Genomic DNA, 24968 nt, shown 5'->3' with positions numbered 1-24968 from the left:
AATTACATTGATCTGAATTTAATGTCTATGAAAATTTTGACTCAAGAGATTTATCAACATAGTCCTTGGTAGCAATAATATTATGTGAATACTATGAGTGGTGTTGTATGTTTTATAACAATAACACATGATATTTGTCATAAGTGGCGGTTACTACTTCATGAAAAATAATTTAAAATTTTATTGTTAAAGTTTCGTAAGTTCACATTACATTTTAGTGTAAGAAAATTCGGATTGACTTACGTGTATTTTAGTCGAGAATATTAGACTAGTGCAGTCATGCTCGCGCTCGAGGCACGTCCACTCATAATATAAGATCCCGGATGCTTCCGAAACTAGTAGAGCGTTCCCGACTAAAATACACGTAAATCAAGCCGGGTATTTTTATATTAAAATAATTCAAACTCAGTTGAGCAGCAACTTAGATCCTAATTGTTAGACGTCTTTCTATTATTTTCGATATGTATTACAAGTTACCTGTTCTATGTAATCCGCTACCCTGGGAAGGTAGTCTATATGGTTTATGAACAGCGGGTGCAGGCGCTGATCCTGCTGACTCCTCGCCCAGTTCCGCACGCCCTCCACGTGATTCACACACGTCTTCTGCCTCATCCTCTCCGTTTGGACAGTCCGCATAGCCATCACATAACCAACGTTTAAGGATGCAACCTCCCGAGCGACAACTGAAATGTATTTTTTCTAATTACATATTAATTAGAATTTCGATATAAATAGGTCTTTTTGGTATAATAACTCCTACAAATCATTGTAAGGCAAACAAAGTTTAATATACAAATTTGCGCAAATGTATACCCGTCGAAATGTGTAATTAAAACGCACTAATTTCTAATCAACAAGTTTATATAATTAATTCAAGAGACTGTCTTCTATAAAGTAACTAGCTGACTCGACAGACGTTGTTTTACCATATACATTATTTCTAGAACTATACATGAAAATATATCGTACTTCAATTATTATATTCGATTGCCATCTTTCAACCCTATTGCGGCATATAAAAATTGCGATTAAAAAACAGGGGTTGATAGTAAAAGCGTGAAAATTTGAATTTGTATGTATTTTTCAATGCTAAATCATAATAAAATAAAAATGGAAAAATATGTCAAAAACTAAAAAAAAATTTTTTTGGGGAGGGTCACCCTTATCATTTAGGGGTATGAAAAATAGATGTTGGCCGATTTTCAGACCTACCCAATATGCACACAAAATTTCATAAAAATCGGTAAAGCCGTTTCGGAGGAGTTTGGTAACATTTGGTAATACGAGAATTTTATATACATATAAGATATAAGTACATATTCTAATTTTTTCTCAGTTCAGGTTTTTTTTTCAATAACCGCACTTGGTGCTTCTATTCAAGCACATATGCAAGATTAAGATTACTGAAATTCGAACATTATGATGTTAATTTTGGCTTTAAATTCGATTACATTTTTTATGTATTATGCTATAGATAAATATGCAAAGTAAATCGTTTCATTAATAACAAAATTTACATGTTCTTTTATTAGATTAGTTTTTAGATTTATCAAATATTGATTCAGTTTTTTGTGATAAAATATTAAGTATGTTTTATGTGTTTCATTGTACTTTACTCCTTTTTGGAGATCTTAATAATATTGTTTTCCAAATACAGCCTAATAGCATAACTTTTAGATTACCGGAATTCATTAGCGTCACACACGACACATCTAGCTTCGTCGTCTCCAGAAGGACAGTCTGCAGTGCCATCGCAGATCCAATCCCTTGGCACGCATGTACCATCTCCGCAGCTAAACTCACGAGGAAAGCAAGGGGATTTTGCAGCCACGCAGTTATTTGTTGAATATTGATTGCAGTTAAACGCAGCAACTAAGTCGCTAGGAATTTGTCCGTCACAGTTGTCAACAATTGCTGAAATTATTATTTTTTTTTTTATTTTATTATAATGTAAAACAATTGTAAAGAATGTAGGAATATAAAAAAAAAAGTTCATGAACATTTGTAATGTCAATGGGATAAAGACATTTGACTGTTAGTGGTATGATAAATGTAACACTAGACATTGTAAAAATTTATATTTTATTGAGATAATTTGGATAATTTGAATAATTTACAGATTGTCAGAGAAATTGGAAGAAATTGGTTCATCAGAGATATCATCATCATATCAGCTTTTAACTGTCCACTGCTGAACATAAGCCATGCTTGGCAGCCGGATCGGCAACTGCATTTAGGCTTCGGAGATACTTTAAGAGGAACGCTACTGCCCATCCCTTGTCCTCCCTTAGTCGCTTTTTACAACACATACTGGAAAAGATAGGGTGGCCTATTCTATGCCGGTACCACACAGCATGTACACAGGTTGTATTGATGTTAAATTTACAGACCTTTACATAAATTGTAGCAAGGCATCTTAGCGGGATAAGGTGGTGGGTTACACTCTGGCTCGAGTAAGGCACACGCGAATTGCTTCACGCGGTCGCTACAATTCGTAGCCACCAGGTACTCTATCTGCTCCATTAACGTTGTTATCTCCACTCCGTTGAAGCTTAGAGCCACACCAGCCAAGTCGTAAGGTAGCACACCGCGACACAACGCCAGCCGAGTGGAACGACATTGAGCTACTAAAAAAAACTAATTAGTTATACATACATAATTTATTGAAGGTATCATTTTGATGTTAATTTAAAGTTATTATAAGATTATGACGAGATGGTTATTAAATTTGATGAAAAATAAGCATCTTACTTCATTGGCAACAGTATAAATTAAAGAAATAATGTTGGGTATCTAACTTATATAATATGATATAAATACTTAGAATAATATATTGAAGGCTATAATTAAATATAATTAATATGGTGCATGTGCAACAGGTGTAAATCCTTTGATGAACGTGTGTGATTAGTTTAAACAACAAAAACTGACCTCAAAATCCGCATGCTCCCTATTAAATAAATAATAAAGTCCGTAGCTTACCATCAGCGATAACATTTATTGGATATTTCTTTGTCGTGATATCATCTTTATCTCGCCACGTGGGGAGAGTGGGTGACACCCTTGTATTGTAAAGAGAACTCTGTGTAGTAGATTTCATTTTTTCCGCGTCTTCAATAGAGATACCAAAAAGTTTAGAATGACCTGATGTGAAATTGACGTCCAAATTCATTGGTTGATGACTGTAGACTTCTTGAACTTCTATCGGAATTTCAGGTTCTTTAACATATTGTTGATGTGTATTCCCCATATTATGTTGTTCCCCATATTCTGGTACTCTAACAATTAACGGTTCTTTATAAAATGGTACATAAGGTTTTACAGGCGATTCATTAGTTTTTGTTGAATATTTTTCTCCATAATTGGAGAAATCATTAATGGTTTCTGCTTTAAATATTGTTTCTGTGCTAGCACTTGTTGCTGCTGTTCCTTCTTTAAAATAAATAGCCAAAGGTTTCTCAGGTTTTTGTGTAATATGGGGTTTGAGAGTAGAGTCCTCTGGCAGCGTATTTGTTTCTTCTAATAATTTTGCTGTTCTCAATTTTTCAGTATCTGCCCTTTCGTTGCCGTACTGTACCTCGGGCGTTATGTGACTCGGAAATACTGGAGGAATAGGTAATTTTCTTGTCGGAACTGGCATCGTGTTTGTGTCTATAATAGATGTTAAATCGTCGTTATTGGTTTCAGTGTCGTAGAAATCGATTTCCGATGGTCTTGTACCTGTAATTATCGTATTTAGAACACATATTGTTAAGGTGAGGTATTTAAGTGTAGGTACATGTCACTAAACAAACAGTGAAGTGTTTTATGTGATGCATTACATTGAAATTTTGCAGGCCTTAAATTCGAAACATTTTATTTTGTCACAATAAGTATCGTTTTTAACTCTTGAACTCATACCTTATCTTTCAGATGCAACCTATCAAAAATGTTAAATTATAGGTTTACTCGATATGACCTGATGTATTATTTATTTTCAGTCGTTGAATATTTATAGGTACTACTTGTTGTGTTTTATTATCGTTTTAGGTATTCGCGATTTAAATATCGAGCCTTTGATCGTTATTAAAATTAATTGTTGCTATTTGTAGTTATAAATTATATTTTGTTTATCAAACAAATGGTTTTGTTGACCTCACAATGTATCTATAAAATTATATTTATTTCTGGTACAGTAATGAATAAACAATACTACATATTAAGAAACCGATCTTATTACAAAGGGATACATTGAATTCTCTCGTTGAATATTGTTGTTTTTCGTTATTATATTTTACATAAAGTCAATATATAGAAAATCTAGTCAAAGTAAATATAATATTCTAGGAGTATCAGTACAGTATATTAAATTTTCTATGATTCTATCTGATTTATGTATCTGAACTACTTAAACGTACGATACTACGATATTTACGATATTTTAAAATAAATGAGTTCAAATAAAAAATTTGTCATTAAATTAAATAGTTTTGATAGATATAGTTCACGTTTGATAAATTAAATTATCTACCTGAATTAACATAGTGCTATGTGCATAACGACACAATATTAACAGTAGCTTTATACTTCCTTTTATATTTAAATAATGGAACCCATTTTATGGATTTTAAAATATTGTCGGACAATGAGTATGTGCACAATATAAGTGGCTAGTGAACATAGAATAACAAACCGTGGAAATTTATAGTTACCACATTCCTAGGATAAGGGATTTAGAAATATACGAAAGAACAATACCATGTTTTACTGTATTTTCTTTCTTCTTCGTACTACTATGTGTGAGTTCGGGAGGTTTATGTTCTGATTTGTCTGTTTTCCTTTCCTTCAACGCCTGCCCCACGATTGGTTCCCAGTACGTTCCATTGATCATGTTCATATCTGGATCCATTGAATCTGCAATTTTATAAAGTTTGATTATTTTAGATGTGTTTCAATTTAAAAAATGTATTATTAGACTTATAGAGAGAAAATATTTCTATAACTATTTATTATACATCAACTCAATACTTAGGTAGATAGGTAGCAGATACTTTATTTTTTATTATTTAATCAGAAAATTGAGATACAAACATGATAGATCAGTCAGGATAATATAGTATCAGTGCCGAGCTTAGCGTAAGAAACTTTTAAAGGACTTTAAGATTGAAGGTTCCATAGTCACGTAGGTACACTTTTATCTATTCTGTTTATTCGTATTATGAACTTCAAATGCTTTTTAGTCAATATGCATGTAAATAAAATAATAAAAGTGTTTTTAAAGATTATATTTTTGCATTTGCACTATTGGTCAAGTGCAACGTATTTTTCTTTTAAGTAAATATAGTTGGTATGTATGTACTGTTTGTTTGTATTAATTTCAGACCTTTTATGGAATACTATATTTTTATATGTGCACCTACTCGTTTAATAAAACATTCCTAATAAAAATAAAAAATAAAATCAACACAAAAGACAATAACTATAATTTTTATTTCCATAACAATAGGTAATAGTTACGTGGCGTGATGACGTATGAGGTTTGTTTATGAGCGGCACATATATTTTGTGATGTCCATGGTATTATTCAAATCTATAGACGATGCTTGACACTTTCAATGGAAAGTGGTAACCCCACTAATGAGGTGAGCAATCAGTCACTCCCATGCAGTATATAGTATAAAAAAGACATTACCTTTCTAAGGTTTAAATAAATGTAATAGATATGTTTTGCTTTGAAACACTTGGGCTCAGTACGAGCATCTCTTGATTGAACTGTATATGTATGTAATGTCGTAACTCAGGAGTGAGCACCTATTATTCGAGTTCCTATTCTTGAAAGCGAAGATAAGAAGCAAAATTGGTGAAAGTTGAGTTCAAGATGTCATGCGCGTCTGCCGCTTCGCATCATCTGGAGGTCTATTAATCCTTTCTGTTAGGTAACTCAATACCTTAATATATAGTTAGGTAAGTATTCCTATATTTATAGGTATATACTGACAAACACGTTCTAATTATGTAGACACCAACGCATAATAATAGATTGGTGCTCTATTATTATTCATTGTTATTTAAGTAAGTACTATTATTTATTCAAATTCAATGGGTACTAAATACATAGGCATATAAATATTGTGCATTCTATTTGTCTACAGCTCAGTTTAAAAGTAATACAGAAGAGAGTATCTACAAAAAATGGTCCGAATTATCAGAACCCCCAACTTGAACTTGAAGTCAAAATTTTGTAAAAGATCAGATGTTCCTTGTTTGGATATTGTTATATTTGGATCATTGTTCTATATATGCATTTACTTGTGAATTAGTAGGTAACAACAATGGGACCACCAGAGGGAGACTTTGTACAAAAGTCGATTGCTTGGGTACCTCTGTCCCATTCGTGTTTCAACCGTGAAGCAGCTGTGTTTGCATGGCTGTGTTTCGGTTTGAAGGGTGGGATATGGCGTGAATTTACTGGGTACAGAGAAATAACACCTGACTCCTCAGGAATGGCAACGCATGGGGGGTATCATGGGCGAAACAGTATACTCTGTTATGTCCATGGTACTGCTCATGTCTATAGGCGAAGGTTACCACTCCATCAGGTGAGCCGTCAGCTTGTTTGCCATTCTAAGTTGTATAAAAAAAAATGTAAACAGTAATTAGTGTAGGTATATATTTATTGACTACAAATTATTAAAATTTTATGCTACAAAATGCAGACTTCTTTCTTACGATGTTACCAATCAATTATAAGTTTTGTTATATTATTTGATTTTAGATCTAGGTATCATATATCTATTTGTCTGTAAATATATACAATTATACATACCTCTTTCTTACTTTACTTTTTTATTTATTCAATTCCTTTTTTAAATTGAAATTTTGTTAATCAAAACTTAAAATATTTTTTATTCTATTTAATGTTTTAGTTTATTACTGTATGTACCTATTCCTCTTGGTGAAATGCATCTTCATTAAAAAAAAAAAAACTTTTATAAAAGTTTATGATGTTTTCTCATACCGACCTTCTATATTAATCACTCGATTCCGAAAATTATTTTCGAAATTAATTGGGTAATATAGATATTCTGTGGTCTCATTATTATGTTTAATGACGAATAATTTCTTAGAAATGTGATTGCACGGGATGTAATTTAGCTAGAACTTTCTGACTGACATCCTGCTTCTAGATAATTAATGTTAATTAGTTGTTGCGTAATTTGTGTGGTTCGTTCAAATACACCTACAAATACGTATTCTACATACATGATAAGCAATTTTATAAACCGATATCGCCGGGAGAGCCGATTAAACGTTTTCGTGTTATTAAACATGCAATTTACAGGTAAATGACTCCATGCAAGTAGTTTAATGTAAGGTACTTAAGTCACAGATTCCTAATGGAGTCTATTTAGTAACAAAGTGTTTTGTGGTAGGACCCGCTAAATTTTAATTATTTGGCGTCAAATTATTACTATTACATTTATTAATTAAAATCGAGATAGCTTTTGTCGAAATCGAATTCTTATTGCATTATTATAATTGTTTAATTTTGATTTGATTCTAAATTGAAATTAATTAGCGAGGTCAATTCACTAAGTTAGCCATTATTAAAAAAAGCCATACGTGTATTTATTTTAAGTACTCACAGGAATATAATTACACTTACTCGATGGATTTCGAGGAATGTTCATACGACATCACATAACAGATTATATGGCTTTAAAATAAGAAAATAGCACATTCAAAATAAATGCAAAACCTATCATGTAACTTGATATTATTTTGAAGAAGTTTAAATATAAGTTCTAAATGACGTACATGACGACGTTTCTTGCCTCGTCTGTAATAAGCTAATTTGAGGGCTTTGGGCCTTTAGTGCAATTGCGTGGCATATTTAAATTCTCACTGTTAGTTTGGTAACTTATGGTACGATCTACGGCTATGAGTATATTAGAGTTGAGACTTATTTAAAAAAGATTTAGATTTTTTCTTTTCACTTCCATATTTTATTGTGACACTTATCTTTTTTTAATTATCCCAATTATGTATAAACTGTGACTGCGAGTACGTTGACAGTCTATATTTAAATAATAATTTAAAATAAAGTTAGAACAGTATTATTATCCTTTTGTCTGAATTTATTATTTGTGTTGATCCGGGTTCTTTTTTAGATAAAATTTTAAAATTAAATATATAAAAATGTATATTCTGTGTGCTAAAAGTTGAGGTAGATATTTATAAAATAAAAAAAACATGTTCTTGAGTGTCGGTTGCGCTCGTATTCAATAACTTATAAGTTTATGGACATTTTATTACGTTGATGATAACTTTATAGATTTGTATTATTCATAAAAACTAAAACCTTCTACAAACCTACTTTACCTATTACACTGTTTTGTCACTTTCTTTATTACTATTTATTAGGAATTTAGCACAAAAACAAGAGACAGAACAGTTCTTTAGTTAAAATAGTTTTATGAGGGTTTTAAAATTTTTATTAATTAAAAGAAACTAAAAATAAGTATATATAGACCGTTGCCTATAGACAAATAGCATGATGGGTACACATAGATACTCGTAATACACTAAGATATGTGAACCCTCATGCGTTGTTATTCATAAAAACTTGAGAACTATGCCTTAATAATCAGAGGGCCTACCATGAAATGTTTTCCGAAATTTCGGATCCGAACGAAACAAAAATTTGATGCTAAAATTACATGATACGTACCGTTTTAAAATATTAAAAATGTTAAAATATCGTTCCTTTGAACTTTTATGGTAGGATTTATGACAAACGAAACGTTAAGCTCCATTTACAGCGTCGATTTTGATACAAACAAAAACACGAAATTGAGCCCGAAAATTCGGAATTTCATGGTAGACCACCAGTTATTATACCGTACCTAAATACGGGAATGCAAGCAAAACTATATTAGGCGACAAAAACAAGGAGTTCAGATGTTGGGTACATACATCACTAAATAAAAAGGGGAACCTTCTTTGGTGAAGATAAACATTTTGAAATCATTCCTCTCAAATGTGACAAAATTAGTATGAGATCAATACGAAAGTAAACCTTATTGTAAGAATATTTTTTTTTTGATGGGTGAAAATGGTATGGTAACCCCGTCTGCGCTAACGGGATACGCTGGCGGAGCATCAGTGAAGGGTGATAGATGAGAATGAAAACAAGTCAGTTAGCCCATCATGATAAATTCATCAGGAATTAACCATGATAGTTTCCAGGGAGAACCGCGAGGAGGTCGACCGATCGATCGATTCTCAGTCTCCATTACTAACAATCCTTTTCCTCTCTGTAAGAATAATTGTAATCTGTGCAAAACTGGTAAACATATCACAGATACAAAGTATCCTTGTTACTTCCTAGTATTAACTCATTCATCATCATATCAGCCCTTAACTGTCCACTGCTGAACATAAGTCTTCCCCAGAATGGGAGTTTTGTCAGTAGTTGCCACGTTTGGCAGGCGAGTTGACAGTTAGGCTTTTAGTGATGTTTGAAAAGGGCGCTACTGCCCATTCTTTGCCCATTAACTCAGTTATGTTCCGGTATAATAATATATATATAAGCACGATTCAAATTCACATCATCATTGATCATAAAACGTAAGTAGATACTTCCAAATATATATCGTTTGTTGAATAGCATCAAAATATGAATAGGGACCTCACTTCTCCACATATTGACCAGGCTAAAAATAGTCATGAGAAAGTTTTGTGAGATCAACAACCGTGTGTAATAAAAAAATGCAGATATTGTGCATAGTTGGCGTGAACATACAGAGACATAACGGCGTGAGCAGGGCAACTTTCGTTTTTTACGTATCCTTTGTAAGTAAAAATACAGTTTCAAATCGACTAACAGACATACGAGCGCGATGTATCCGGATACGCTCACGCACGTTTATTGTCCACTATACTAAAATGCAGTACGAATTTACCTCAAGTGATTTTGGTTCAAGCAATAATATATGACAATAAAAATCCCTTTGCGTGCAACATGTGAAAGTGGAATATTTATGAAGAGATCAAAAGTTTCGCGAAAGGATCATGCATGTATTAAAAGATTTGCACGCGAAAAGTATTGTTGTAATCGTTTTAAAGTATTTTATGATCCGTACAGGGTTTCGTTTACGAGGCCAATCGACAATTGCTGAATATTAAACGCATGTAATTTACCTTACAAACTTTCGATATGCAAATTTGGCTTAATTAACAAGTATTAAAACTTATAAAATAAAGGTACGATAATTTAGTGGAGATGGCTAAAAGAAACTGTATGCGGAAAATGTTAAACATAGTAAATGGACGTGCGTTGACTGAGATGGACTCCTACTTATAGTTTGAAGAAGACATAGGTATCTTCTAGTTGGATTATAATCGCTTCTTAAAACAAACAAAACAAAAATAGATTTAAAGATCAAATCAATTTTGCTATAAAAAAAATTGTATTTTTCATATTTTTGTTAAGCAATTGTATTTTTTGTTACTTTAATTATACTTATTATGTTTTTGTGCAATGATTGGAGTACCAACAAATTAAAATAACATACATTTTCATTTAACAATATCTACTGGTAATAATAATAATAATAATAGGTATTAAAGAAAAGTACTGTTCTACTTAATACCTACTTATCTGATTGTAAGATTTACTGCGTTGTTATAAATGTTTATTACCTAAGTATAATTAAGTTACAAAGAAGATTTCATTCATAAAATTTATTATATGTGATTAGGATTTAATTTAAATGAGATGAGTATTTTAATACACTATTACTTATTGAGTTGTTGGTGCCCACACACCTACCTATGTCTTCATACAAATATGTTATCAATGTTTCACTTTATATCGTAACGTTTTGCTTGTTAACATTCATGGGTCCCACAACACTTTTTATAGGTGTTACGTAGAAACTTCACCTTTGACACCGCGCGTGCCGGTGGTGTACGGCCTCGCAACATAAACAGCATCTCACCGTCTGCCAAAACAGCGCGTAACTGTACGCACCTCGTCATCTTAGCATAACTAATATGTACCACTTTCGACACAACTTACTCAAACTGATTGAACTTTGACTTAACTAGTTCTGTCAACTTGTATTTATGGATATTCAAATTTAAAACTGCAATCTGCCATGTATTACACATCTCGAAAATATGTAATTACTTAATCCAAAATCTATGAATAGTAATTATAGTCTGTATTAGTAGAACTTATTGAAAATGTAAACAAACTAAATGTTGAACTATGAGATATTCTCTTTCCATTTGTTATTAATTTCGTTTAGAGAGTATCACTGTGGTAATTTCAACAAAACATGTCCACTTTTTTATTAAATACTATTGAAACAAGGTACCTATACCTATACTAGGTAAAGAATATGGAGCAAATTATTCACTGACGCTATTTTACAGTGGAAACCATTTACCAAATTTTTAAACTGATAAAAAACAATAATAGAATCTTAATTAGAATATAATGGCGTAAATATTTGTAATACATTTTATATGTACCGCTTTCGGCACGACCTACTCAAATAGTCTGATTGAACTTTGACTTAACTATTTCTGTCAACTTGTTTTTATGGATATTTAAATTTAAAACTGCAATCTAGCGGGTATTATACATATTATTTACTATAAAATTTATAATGATGTAATGGAACATCTATAAATAGTAATTAGGTAACATTAGAAATAGATAGAGCAAGTCGTATACAGACGCTACTGTGCAGCAAAAAGCATTTACCTAATTTTAAAGTGATAGAAAATAATAGCAGAATATAATGGCCAGAAATATTTTATTAAAAATTTTATGAAGATGTTAAGAACTGAGTAATTTCCAGTTTGTATAATTTGTTTATTTTAAATCAATTTAAACGCAGGTAAAGGGGAAAAATGATGATGATTTATTAAGCATGCCGTGACGTCTTGACAAGGTTTTTCTACAATTATTTGTTTCTTTATTTTAAAGCAACGGTATTATGCTTACGAACGTGTATGTCAAAATTAGTTATAGTAGTGCATTTGGATTTAAAATTATTTATTTATTTATTCTTTATTGTACAATAAAATTTATACAAATGGCAAGCTTAATGCCGTATGGGATTCTCTATCAAGTATTAGGTAAAAACAGAAAGCGTTTGAGGGCAATAGTGGCAAACATATAAAAGATTGTCCTATATATAAATTTACAATGTACATATGGTCCATCAAATCTTTTTAGTCCCTTCAACGTGATTACATCTATATAAACTTTCACATTCAATATTAGGCGGCAATTAAATGATTTTAAAAGCTATACAATAGTAATGTACATGTTCAAAATAAACAGAAATAAAATGACAAAGCACTTTAAGCACTGTAGGAAAGGTAAAAAAAGAGAAGTTGAATTAACAATAGTTTGGAATTGGGAAAAGTAGTGAAAGGTATAGAAAGGTCCCCATCAAATATAGTAAAAAAATAACCCTCAAAACAAGATATTTGCTACGATAAATATTACGTGAACTAAACGTTTTACAGTAGTTTAATACTGATAAGATCGATGATAATGATAGATCTTTTCAACAGCTATAATGTTCCTATGTATCTACAGATTAGCAATGTCAATTTAACAGGTATTCACTTTAGTTATTATATTATTTACTGAGAAACACTTGGGAAATATAATGGAAGATAAGGCCACTAGACATATAAATTAGGTATTAAATTGAATGTTTAGTCGTAATAAAAACTTAGTAGGTATTTTATTTTATATTACACAATGGATATGACGTGATTTATGTTCGATAAACATCTAGTATTTATTTCGTCATTTTTGCATCTTAATGCTTTGAATGCAACACAGTAGGATTAAAAAGCAAATTACCCAAAACTTTTTTCCCACGTATCAATTTTGCTACGTCTAATGACCTAATAGACGTGCGAAAAGTATGAGAATACTGGGTAGAAGTAATTATTTTTAATTGTGATTAGCTGATTATTATTACAAAACTTACATATTGAAGAACGATTGGACTAATTTCAGATATTTTTTTTATGTTCGTAATAGTTCAAATAAAGTTGTAGGATAACAAAAAATATTTTTGCTATTCTGACAAGACATCATTTGTTCTGTCAGTTACTCAATAGTATCAACGTATTGCTTTTATGTATTGTCTAATATTAATGACGTGATATTCATGTGTACAGTAGAATCTCGATTATCAGAATCAAATAAAACCATGGGTTTTTCACATAGGTAATCAAAAATCCAGATAATCGATTTCAAAGTTCAAAAAACATTATTTAAATTTTAATATTTTTTTATTACATAAAAGTACAATACGTTATAAAAAAATTATGAGCTATAAAGGTAGTGGATTGCATAATACTTATTTACCCACTTTACAAAATACCGTTTCTAAATCGGTAATTAGAGTCGTGAAGTTAGATAATTGAGATTCTACTGTACATGCAAATAAAGAGTTTATTGATATATCTACTCAGGGTTTGGATTTCCTAAATTTATGTTATTATAAATTACTAATACTTACCAGGCATAAGGAAGTAGACGAAGACAGCTAGTGCGACGCACACAACGATGAGGGCGACAGGCCACCTGAGTACTCTGAAGGCGCGGGTCATTTTGCCTCCACCCGTTCCACTGTCTACAGGTACTCTGTAGAGACTGTCCGGATGAGAGCCCTGAAACAATACACATATTTTCTTTTTTAATTTTAAATACCACACAATCATACTAATCGTCTAGGATTTAATGTTTTATCGTCTATAAAAAACGGGAATTAACCCGATCATTTCGCTCAATTATCTCGACGTTTCGACCAGATTTTTTTATACCACAAAGGTAGCAAACAAGCATATAGCCCGTCTGATGGCAAACAGATACTATAGCCTATGGACGCCTGCAACACTAGGGGAGTCACGCGCGCGTTGCCAACCCTGAAGAAATCTTAATATTGCCTTTTTGAAGAACTTCATACTGTAGTCTCTAGGGAAAAGCTCGGCATTCCACAGCCTAAGCGTTCGCGGGAGAAAATTCCTTTGAAACCGCACTGTAAATGATCGTTTAGTTTCAAGCTCACACTTTCTCAGTTACACCAGCCTTGGGCACGAGTAGACGCATGTAGAATTCAATGTGTTACAAAAAAGCAGGCAATACATTTTACGTGCATTATTTTATTTGAATATCAATAGATATAAATACGAAAATGAGTTTATTTGCACAAAGAAATCATTGGGCCTGCTTGAATGAAATATGACAGAGACTTTGAAGTCAAAGAAGGAGGTCAGACTAAAAGACATCATAAAAATATACGTCGATAAATTTATATGAGTATCATAGCAATTTATTGCCATGATTTTAGTGCATAAAACTTTTTTACAGTGTACTTAAATAAAGTTTAAACTATGTAACTTCATCCAACTATGCCCGGATAAAATAGAATAAACATGCTCACTAAATTTATCGAGTATCAGACACCATTGTGATGAAGGCAATACTCATCATACTCTTTTTCGAGCATTTTTATTACATTGTAACAGGGTACGAGCCTACCACTGTCACTTGGTTTATTGACACTAAAGAATTAGTTGGAATTTATTACAGAGTTTTTTGTGTTGATATTTGAATTGTTTGTAAAACAATTATCTGCTCATAGGTAAAAACAATCGTAATGTAATGAATAAAATTACATTTATATAAGAACATACACAATGAGTTAAAGAATTATATATTAAGTTTATTATAAATGCCGGTTTTCAAACATACCAATTACAGTGAAGCAAGGAGTAATTAAATGATTTATCAGTGTTTTACTACATCACTAATATCAACTAAATATAACGTAATGTTATATAACGCAGTATTTTGTTGAGTAATTATGCAATAGAAATTAATCTTAAATCTTAATCTTACATTTTACAAATCTTGTTTTTACATTTTACATTGAACTGTTTGTCGACATTCAATAATGTATTTATTTATTTATATTTTCATCGTGTTTTTATTTTTAATGCCACTTAACTATTGATAATTTCTCAACCTAAACTCTGTGAAATGTCTGTCCAAAGGGAAATTTCTAGCGGAGGTTAATTCGAATTCAATTAAAGGCATAGAGTTGTGAAATAAAAAGATGATCTTACTTGCATCTTTGTTTTATAAAAATAACCGTAAATGTACTATAAAATCACCAAATTTTATCTTATATCTACTCACATTAATACCTTGTATAAATGAAAATTATCGTTGTGAGAGTCTGTTCGCACTTTACCGGTTTTATTTAATATTAGTGGAATTTAATTTATTCAATTTACAAGTTATAGGGTACAGAACTAAAATCAGATTTTAATCGAACTTCACTTATGCATAAGTATAATATATCTATTTTGCAACAATTATAAGTAGAACGCAACATATCTGGAGTGTAAATTACTATTCTGTCATAAATTAATAGACCCCCGAGGACTGGAGTAGTTCAACAACGCGGAACATATTGTAATTTAAAATAACATGTACGGTTAATCAACCTATGTCCTAGTTTCAGTCTGGTCTGCTATCACTATCATAATTTTATTTATAAGTACCTTGGCAACATGCAACATTACATACATATATGTTTCTACATTAGAACTAATAACCCTTGGACCTATTAAAACTGTAACTTAGGAGTGACTAAATAAGTTATAGATACAATTTGTTTCGTGAGATACTATCTCGACAAACTGCGCCCACATGCCGTTACCGTGTGTTTATTTTATTGCTACCAAGATAAATAAATTTATGCAAGTTAATTATCGTCGTAGACAACAATAATAAGAAACGTTAACGTATTTATAGATAATATAACATGTGCAGGAGTGAACAATAAATTTGCAAGAAGGATATGGAGTTTATTCCAAATGAAATAGATTAAGTAGCGGATATCCTCAATACTTCAGCCAACCGTAACTAACCAATACTAATCCTAAAATAAGAAGACAGAATATGTATATCAGTCTAAAAATAAACCATTGAAATAAATCATTCAACTTACACTGTATCTTACCTTAGCAGCAAACTTTTTTACTTCTTTTGGCCGGGAGAAATATTTGTCAAGTTTATTTTCATAGCCTTTCATAGCTTCACTTTCATACTCGTTGGATTCTTGAGTTGAGACTGAACGGACTTTGTAGGTACCGTATTGTTCACCATGTTCAGATATCGTTGGCAAATTACCATTTGGGGAACTACAACTGCTACTTGATCGTGAATACGCATAATTGACAGATCCATCCGCTGGATTTTTAGGCTTCTTCGTGAAAGCATATCGTCTGGGGCGCTCCTCTGTTGTTGGTTTCAAATCGTACGTTTCGAATTTTTCTGATACATAATTCTCTTCTACATCCGTAGTTGGTACATATCGTAGCAGCCTTGGTTCTTTAATTCTTTTCTCGTATTTAATCGAGTCGGTTTCATTATCCAACTGGGCTGTATTTAGAGAATTTTGAAGATCGTTAGCCATTCTATTGGGCTTACGTTTGGTTTTACGTTCAACTGTTCTTGAATGAACGTGGTCATCCACGATCTCCGATTCAGAGACCGGCCTATCCCCATACAGTATATAGTTCCCGTTGACCATTTTGTAAAAGGTTGTGCTAATCCCGAAATAACGATTAAGCTACATTTGAATGTTTTTGATTTTTGGCGAACGTATCGCCGCGATGTTTAAAATATTCACTGTCGAAACATTCGGAGTCCTTGATATGGTAGGTAAGGTATGTACCTTATGAATCTATAATTATAGCTTGCAGTGTTAACTCTGCCCGAGCGTGCCAGCAACAATCGTGACACTACGTAAATGAACACATCGGTTACAAATGCAGTTTGTTTGTTTGTTGTTTTAAAATTTGTGATTGTGAATTGAAACAAATTCTTTAGCTGTAAAATGTATGGTTATTAAACAGAATTGTTATACATGTGGATGACGGGTATTTCACAGAATTTCCTGTCAGTTCGTAAATATTATTGTTTCTTAGCAATAATAAAATTGTAATAATTGTTTATTTCTAATATCAGTTACTTAAGGAGGTACTTATCTATTAGGTTTCTTTTAATGGATGATAATGAAATGGTAGCTCTGCATGTGTCAACGGTATACACTGGTGGGGCACCAGTGAGGGATAATAGGTGAGAAGACAGGTCAGTTAGCTCATCGTGATGAATGCACCTGGAATTCAGCACGATGGTTTCCAATGGGGACCACTTGGCGGTCGACCTGATAGAGTATATTGCTAGCAATAGGACTGGTAGTCTACATTACTAACAATCCCTTCCCAACCCCCTATTTATAAGGTTAGGTACTTAACCTAACAGACAAATCTATTTTGTCTTTATTTATTGCAAAACGTTCACCGGTTTGCATTGAATGACTTAAGTCTTAAACAAGCAATGAGAACATACCTACACTATGTTGTAAACGCAACAGATAACATTCGGAGCGTTATGTCGGCCATTATTGTTTAGGTGTATTTCCCGCGCTTTTTGCCTCGTTTACGCGGGAACGTTCCCAGTAAAGCGCGTGCGCGACAATGGCGGCGGCCTGCGGGACAAACGAGAGTGAATTGCGCCGGTTGTGCAACTACTCCACAGTTTTATGCAACTGATGTGCCGTTAATGTACCTTCTGATAACTTAAGTCATTTGGATTATTTCCTACTTTATCGGGAAATTGCAAATTAATATGTCATAAGATGCTCAGAGAGATGTAAAGAAGGGTATTTATGGTTTATAGTATCCGAAACAAGAAACCATAGTAACCAACATACTAAAATGACTAGTAAACTATAGTAGTAGTAATTGTAATAAATCAGTTGGAGAATTAGAAAACTAAGAAAGATGATGTAGTAAAAAATCTAATGAAAAATGACTGTTAACCTATACAGACAAAGATAGTATAAGGTGTAGGGCAATACCCCATGAAAAGTAATGAATTAAGGGCTGGTGGTGGCTCGAAATCACTTTAAAAGCAGTTAACAGGAGACGCCTAACGACAATAAAAAGGAGTCTTAGAAATTTTTTACAATATACATAATCTGCGACACATCTATCCAAGTACACTATAATTAGCATCTAATCATAAAAGAACGTAAAAAAGTAAAAATATTTTCCTTTTAATATTTATAGAGTTATAGTATATTATTAATAAAATAAGTCCATGAACTATCGGCATGGGTTTTCGTAACAGATTTCAACAATACACCTCAGTTTATTAACTTCAGCATAAAGTTCGGCTAATCTGTTATTTTATCAATGGATCTACGACCCAAATCGGAGTTAATGATACGTCATCTTGCACTTTCAATTTAGTTTAAAGTTCATGTGCTTCTTTGTTTCGGTACGTCGTCATCTCCGAATGGTGGTTACAAAATTATAATGCTGTGTTTCTTGTATTATAGGAGAGGCGTAATAATTTAACATAAATATAATATTTAGAATTGAAATAATATAAGTTCTAAGTTTTATTCTATGTATATTGTTTTTAATAATAAACTAAGTATTAGTATTTATTTGTAAACGTATAAAATTGAGAATGATTACACTTTTTAAAAGAATAACATAAGATTGGTAAGGTTATTGTTTATTAACTACGATAATAGAAGATTTTTACAAGTATTTTTTTATTTATATCATTACTTCACAAAAAGTGTATTCAAAGGTGATCAATTTATTTTTGGTAACATTATAAACATTAAACATGTTTTTATTATTTTTAAGAGTACAAAAACAATATCAATGGTATGTAGTCGTGCTTGTACCATTATACTTACAGTCACTGCGTATCCTATTGAAAATATTCTTTGAAGGTTAATTTATTTAAATTGTTTTTATTATGCATCTAGTGATCGAGTTTAACTTCAGGCTTTACCCACCACACCATGTGATTCAGGAAAACCGTTTTATTATTACGTTTATTAATAATTTTATATCAAAGAATCATAGAATGATGTTTAGCTTTTATTATCTTTTGAGTGTATTTGGTACACATAAAATAATATAGAAACATCAACCAAACGACTAATAAATACATCTAACTGCGAATATATATTATATTAGAAGCGGAATTCAACTTGAAGGTTGGTGAACTCTTAGTGCGTGCAATTTGAGGATATTAACAGCAATTAGTAGTGATGATTCAATTTGCAATCGAACAGCTAAAGAATGTAATCAAAACAGTAGATCTTAAGTATTATTACATATTAATTAACCTTGATATTAGTTGATATAAATAAACAAAATATTGTTCCTAATTTATCAAGCTATAAATATAATACACACGAAACAGGTGTTCATAATCGAGATTTTTGATATCTCAATGACAATAGGTACAATGGTTTGCTACAACAATTGACACTCGTAAAATAACTTGTCTGCGCCATTTTGACATCAGACTTTTGACAGATCTGAGAATATCGAGTGTTCGTTATATTGAGGCTACCTTAACCTAAATCGATTAATATCTTTTAAGTAGCTATTGTAGACAATATCAACGCGGTTAAAGATTGTAAGCATATTATTAGAGAGAAGTGAACAATTAAGAATATGCTAATGTTGTGAGATCCGCGGCTGATTCTACATTTGTGTTGAATAGAAAAATATATTTATGTTCAAGATAGTGGAATGTATGTTATGTTTAACGGACTAATGCATAGCTATAGGCGTCAAACAGTCCATAATGCGTAGCGGTATCCGTACAGTAACAGCGTCACATATGAGCGAGCACCACGGCCGCATCGGAGTCATAATCGAACTATTAATAAAATTGGTCGACAGCACACATGCAATTACTCTAGTGTTGCGGGTGCTCAAGAGCGGCGATAGTCACTTACTATCAGGTGGGCCGTATGCTCGTTTGCCCCCTGTGTTATAAAACAATTATGACCCCTTTACGTGCGTCATAAAAAACATTACAATGTCTTATGATCATAGTAGATATTATTGATCAACATTTTGAGAAACCATTTAATCAATGTAATTTAAACATTGTGGCTACGACTTACAAAAGTAGCATGTTACAAAATCTTGCCAGCATTTTAGTTTTCTGTGACTGACCACAAAACAAAGAGCCTTGTGAAGTTTGGCTCCATGTAATCATTAGCGCAATGTTTTGTGGGAAAATCGAAATAATGCTTGTAATTATTTTAGAAATAATCCAAATTATCAGATAAAGGATGAATGTTAATTTTAACAGAAGCACTTGGAATTTAAATAATTAGCCACTGATACGTTAAGGTAGAAAAGAAAATAATTTACTAGAATTATGGAAATATATACCGGAGGGAGATTGTACAAAAGTAGTTTCCTTGGGTACCGTTGTCCCATTCGTGTTTCAACCATGAATCAGTTGTGTTTGCATGGCGTGAATTTACAGAGTACAGAGGAATAACACCTGAGTTCTCAGGAATGGCAACGCAATGAGGGTATCATGGGCGAAACAGTATACTCTGTTATGTCAATGGTACTGCTCATGTCTATAGGCGACAGTTACCACTTTCCATCGGATGGGCCATCAGCTTATTTGCCATTCTAAGTCATATAAAAAAAAATATTTAAAAGCATTGACCTTGCCTCTTAAGGATTATCCACTATTCGCTTTTCCAAGTATGCATGTAAGTACCCGTTTTAATGCACCTATTTAAGTAACAAGAGGTTGCCGTAAGTGCAATTTGCGTACCCACTGATTGCTATTTATCGACTTATTAGAGCATTGAACTGCGACATATTAGATATTACAAATCAAAATACCGATAGAATGTTAGTACCTATCTAATTAGATAGTAATTTTCATGGTTCAAGAGAAATCTAATTGCGGCCACTGAACTCAGAAAGTGTTATGCTAAGTTAAATAAGCGCATTTTACACGTAATTTTAACATGAAAAAAAAGAATAAAAAAAATAGAAATAAGGAAAATATGATAATAAAGAAGGATCTTGTCTGTATATAACGGAAAGGATCTTATTGTTTCCTGGTAAATGCAATATTATTTAAAAATTATATTTTATAATATAATGATATACTAATTACGTCAAAAATAGTTTATTAATATATTTTCATGCATAATATCTATAAAATTCAACATGGTACTGAATAAACATACAAAACTTAATTTACAATAACCTATAATTAATTTTGGATTTTTCATCTCGGAAATATTTCAAATATTGAACTATTGAAATATTTATAATGATTACATAACAATCCTAATACACATAATCTAAAATTTGGAATAAAATTTGCCTTTTAATTTAAAAAAGGTATTACTTATTTAAGGAAGTAAAGCCAGTCGTATTGTAAAAATAACAATACATGTAAGTAGATAGATTATTGTCATAAAGTCCAAATTAAGTTAGAATGTAGGAAGATGTCTGTAGGAAGATAAATAGTTATAATTATATATATTACATATAAAAGTGAAAATATTTTTTGTTTGTTACATCTTGATTCCCTAATTGTTCAGTCAATCACCATGACATTTGATATAACCGTAGCACTCATGATTCGTAAGAATGTAGAATAAATTTTATCTCAGTCGCGTGAACATACAGCCATAGTATTATTTTTATGATTATAATGCTTACTAGTATTACAGTCGAAGTCAAATACATATATAGTTTACATTTTTGAGAAAACATATTTAAAATGATCAAATAACTTAACAAGACGTTTTGTTATATTATATATATAGACCAGAATCTCCTAAACTTTTAAGATAACGGAACATATCAAATCAAAAACACTGTAAATTAAATACGATAAAAAACTTTTGTTAGAAATCTCGTAAAAGTAAAACACTTTATTTTTTATTTTAACTTATAATGTAAAGTTGTAGTTCAGGCTGAATTCTCGCTATCCTGTTTACATAACAGTAATGAGATTTTCTCATCACATATTTTCGCTATTTCAAAATAAAATCTATGCTTAACTGTTATATTATTTAACAACCAAAATAAACAATTTTATGGAACACTAATGACTTTTCTACGGAACCCATAAGTTCTGCGGAAACCACTTCAGGAATCGCTAATATAGACTACATTTTGACCGGATCCATTTCTAATTGTTAAACAAGTTAATATTTCTTATTATATTAAAATATACAGTTCAAATCAAAACATTTTAAATAACAAGTCGCTATCTCGTCTCTTATGTTTGACGCCCGTCCGCCTACGACCGCCCGCCTAATTTTTGAGAACGATTAAATTTGGCGATAGAGCAGTTCAGCTGACCGTATCAACATGTATTCATTCATTTTGATAGTGATGTAAATAAGGTATTACCAATGCTAATCAAATAGATTTTTTGGTTATGATATCAAACGAGTATTGTAATAGAAACAAACAAACCGCAATTGAACCCAACAACACCGCACAATGGTAGAACAACAAAAACACAACAACACAAGTCACGTACCGATGCACTTACAGTTAGTGCAAGTAAAGCGTGGTGTTAGAACATGAGTTGACAGTGCAAGGCTATGCGTGCGACTGATCTCCAGACGGTGTTCACCACTTGCACCACCACGCATTGTCGTGGAACCGTGGTAAACTGCCACTATGGTTTGCGCAATCCATTATAATCAGGATGATAGACAACTCACATTGCCCACTGAACTAGAATCGAGGTAAACAAAACAATTGTTGTGAGGTAACGGCGATGAAATTCGGCATTACTTGTAAAGTATATTCATGAGAACTGAATCAACAGTCACAGAAATAGACGGAAGGTGTGTATAATATAATTTATTAATAGTAACTTCACAATTATTATATTTACAGTATGATTGTTGAACAATTTTCTATTAGGATATATAGGTACTACATTTCATTGAAGAAGGTAATACTAGCTTTTATTAAGTGAATACAAATATTAGTATATTTCAAAAATCGAATTTGTAACAGCTAGACAAATGAAAACATATATCTAGTTTTAAACCGCTAAGGTGATTTTTTAATGTATTCGTAAACTGAAAGTCAAGTGTAAATTAAACATGTAATAGTGTTTTAGAATCAATTAATATTAATTCTGAATGTCTTCATGTACGTGTGTATAAAGCTGTCGTAACTGCCACTATATTAGTTAAGTCCTTACGCTATCAAAGTTAATGACAGAACCAGTTGCGTTTAATTCATGCAAGAAGCTTAAGTGTACCTACTGTTGTCTCTAGTATGTGGGAACCCGTCAAATTAAAAATGAATCTCGTTTAGTAGCGCTTCGTTTGTGCTGTAGATCAAACGGTTTGACAAGTCTTTTGACAGCTCGACTGGAGGACTAACTTTTACATTTCACATGACATATACAATTAAAAAAAAAGTATAAGCAAAAATTTACAACAGTAATCTATATATATAATATTTGCTAATACTTGTTATAGCCAATGAATGGTACTTTCCATTAAATAAGCCATCAGGTTATTTGCCATTTCAAGTATTAGTAGGTATAAATAAAATATTCAATACGCATACCCAGATTTATAGTAGGAGTGATACATTGAATTTCAAATCGTTCAGAATCTCACAAAGAGCATTTATAGATTTCTCTCATTAATCTAAGTCTAGAGTCTCATCAAAGCCAATTAGGCATAGTTATTATCAATACTGCCAACAGGTCTGATGACTTCAAGTTTTGCAAAACACAGTATTGTTCAAAATAGCTCTATTACACAATGCAAAATAAACAGGAATAAGCTAATCTTGCGCAAAATACTTCGTTTGTTGCATAGAAGAGACTATAAAATGATTAATTTACAATTTATATTGAGTTCGAAATACAAAATATTATATATACTCTATTTCAAGTCTTTATAGTAAAAACTGGGATCAAAATTTTCTTACGCCAATTAAGAGAATTCAAGAAATTGAATTGCCGACCGGTATGCCAATTACTCTACTTATGCCATTTGCAAAACTTACTTCCCGATGAAGTGTTTTAATATATAATACGTTCACTTAATTGGTTTCACTTTATATATGGACTCAAATGTATATAAATATATGTACATACATACTCGTATACTATCTTTATAATTAAGTAATTTGTATTCATTAAAATATCTCAAATTTTATACGATAGATTTCTCATTTGCTGTAGAAGAAATATATATATATATATATAGACTATAGCAGGCCTAGAATATAGAGCATTATCAGTAGCAGGAAAACAGGTTAGAACACATATCTATCATAGACATACATGCATTATACATATAAGAATTCAAGTACTTACAAACATTTACGTTTATAGTATATAGATAGTATTAGTAGAATGCCTTTAGACCACGTGACTTCTTATGACAAATTCATATATTTTGAAGTTGTCGCTAATTTAATGCGTTTACTTATTTTTTAATATACTTAAAATGCATAATCTTACGGCATTCCTTGCCAGCTAACCATTATATTTTGACGACCTTCGTGGTATAGCGCTAGGCGCATAACTTTGCCTAGTAAGATTTCGAGCTCGACGCTCGTTTGGGTCAGTTTGAAAACTTTTTGTGAATTGGATCGAGTTTGAGAGTTCTGGATTGTGCTTCCAGATGTTCATTGCCTGAAGACTAGGCAATTAATATGATTGTGTGACATTTATATTATACTAGCGACCCGCCCTGGCTTCGTACGGGTGCAATGTTGATACTAAATAGTGCTGTCAGCCGGCACATTAGAAACCTCTAAAATTATGAATGTTTCCCTACTATATCATGCATGTATTATACATATAAACTATCCTCTTGAATCATTCTATCTATTAAAATCCGCATCGAAATCCGTTGAGTAGTTTTAAAGATCTATGCATCCATAGGGACAGACAGACGGGAGGCAACTACGTTTTATACTATGTAGTGATGATGATTATATATATTAGGTAAAACAAGAAACCTTTGATAGGCAGTAGTAATAAAAATTTATTATTAACACCTAATAATAAATAA

The 24968-nt window shown here is 31.8% G+C and overlaps 1 protein-coding gene across 5 annotated transcripts in view; it reads right to left on the bottom strand.

The window, feature by feature from the left end:
• Positions 1-24968, bottom strand: part of LOC113518285 (uncharacterized) — a 94890-nt gene that overhangs the window by 5183 nt on the left and 64739 nt on the right. For 2 of the 5 annotated variants that reach the window (XM_031913312.2, XM_031913315.2), the window contains exons 1-7: positions 16053-16628; positions 13542-13692; positions 4738-4893; positions 2983-3720; positions 2391-2627; positions 1683-1914; positions 478-683 (exon numbers count right to left, since the gene is read on the bottom strand). In XM_031913312.2, the coding sequence (XP_031769172.2) occupies positions 478-683; positions 1683-1914; positions 2391-2627; positions 2983-3720; positions 4738-4893; positions 13542-13692; positions 16053-16625 (2293 nt within the window). In that variant the 5' untranslated portion in view covers positions 16626-16628. Of the gene's footprint in view, positions 1-477; positions 684-1682; positions 1915-2390; positions 2628-2982; positions 3721-4737; positions 4894-13541; positions 13693-16052; positions 16629-24968 lie in introns of those variants that run through there. The other 3 variants (XM_031913313.2, XM_031913314.2, XM_026903131.3) reach the window with 3 other exon arrangements.

The sequence above is a fragment of the Galleria mellonella genome, unplaced genomic scaffold, assembly GCF_026898425.1.
Source record: "Galleria mellonella isolate WM207_F2 unplaced genomic scaffold, CSIRO_AGI_GalMel_v1 utg132, whole genome shotgun sequence".
Classification (NCBI taxonomy): Eukaryota; Metazoa; Arthropoda; class Insecta; order Lepidoptera; family Pyralidae; genus Galleria; species Galleria mellonella.
The sequence above is the reverse complement of the archived record's forward strand: the minus strand, read 5'-3'. Positions and strand labels throughout refer to the sequence as shown.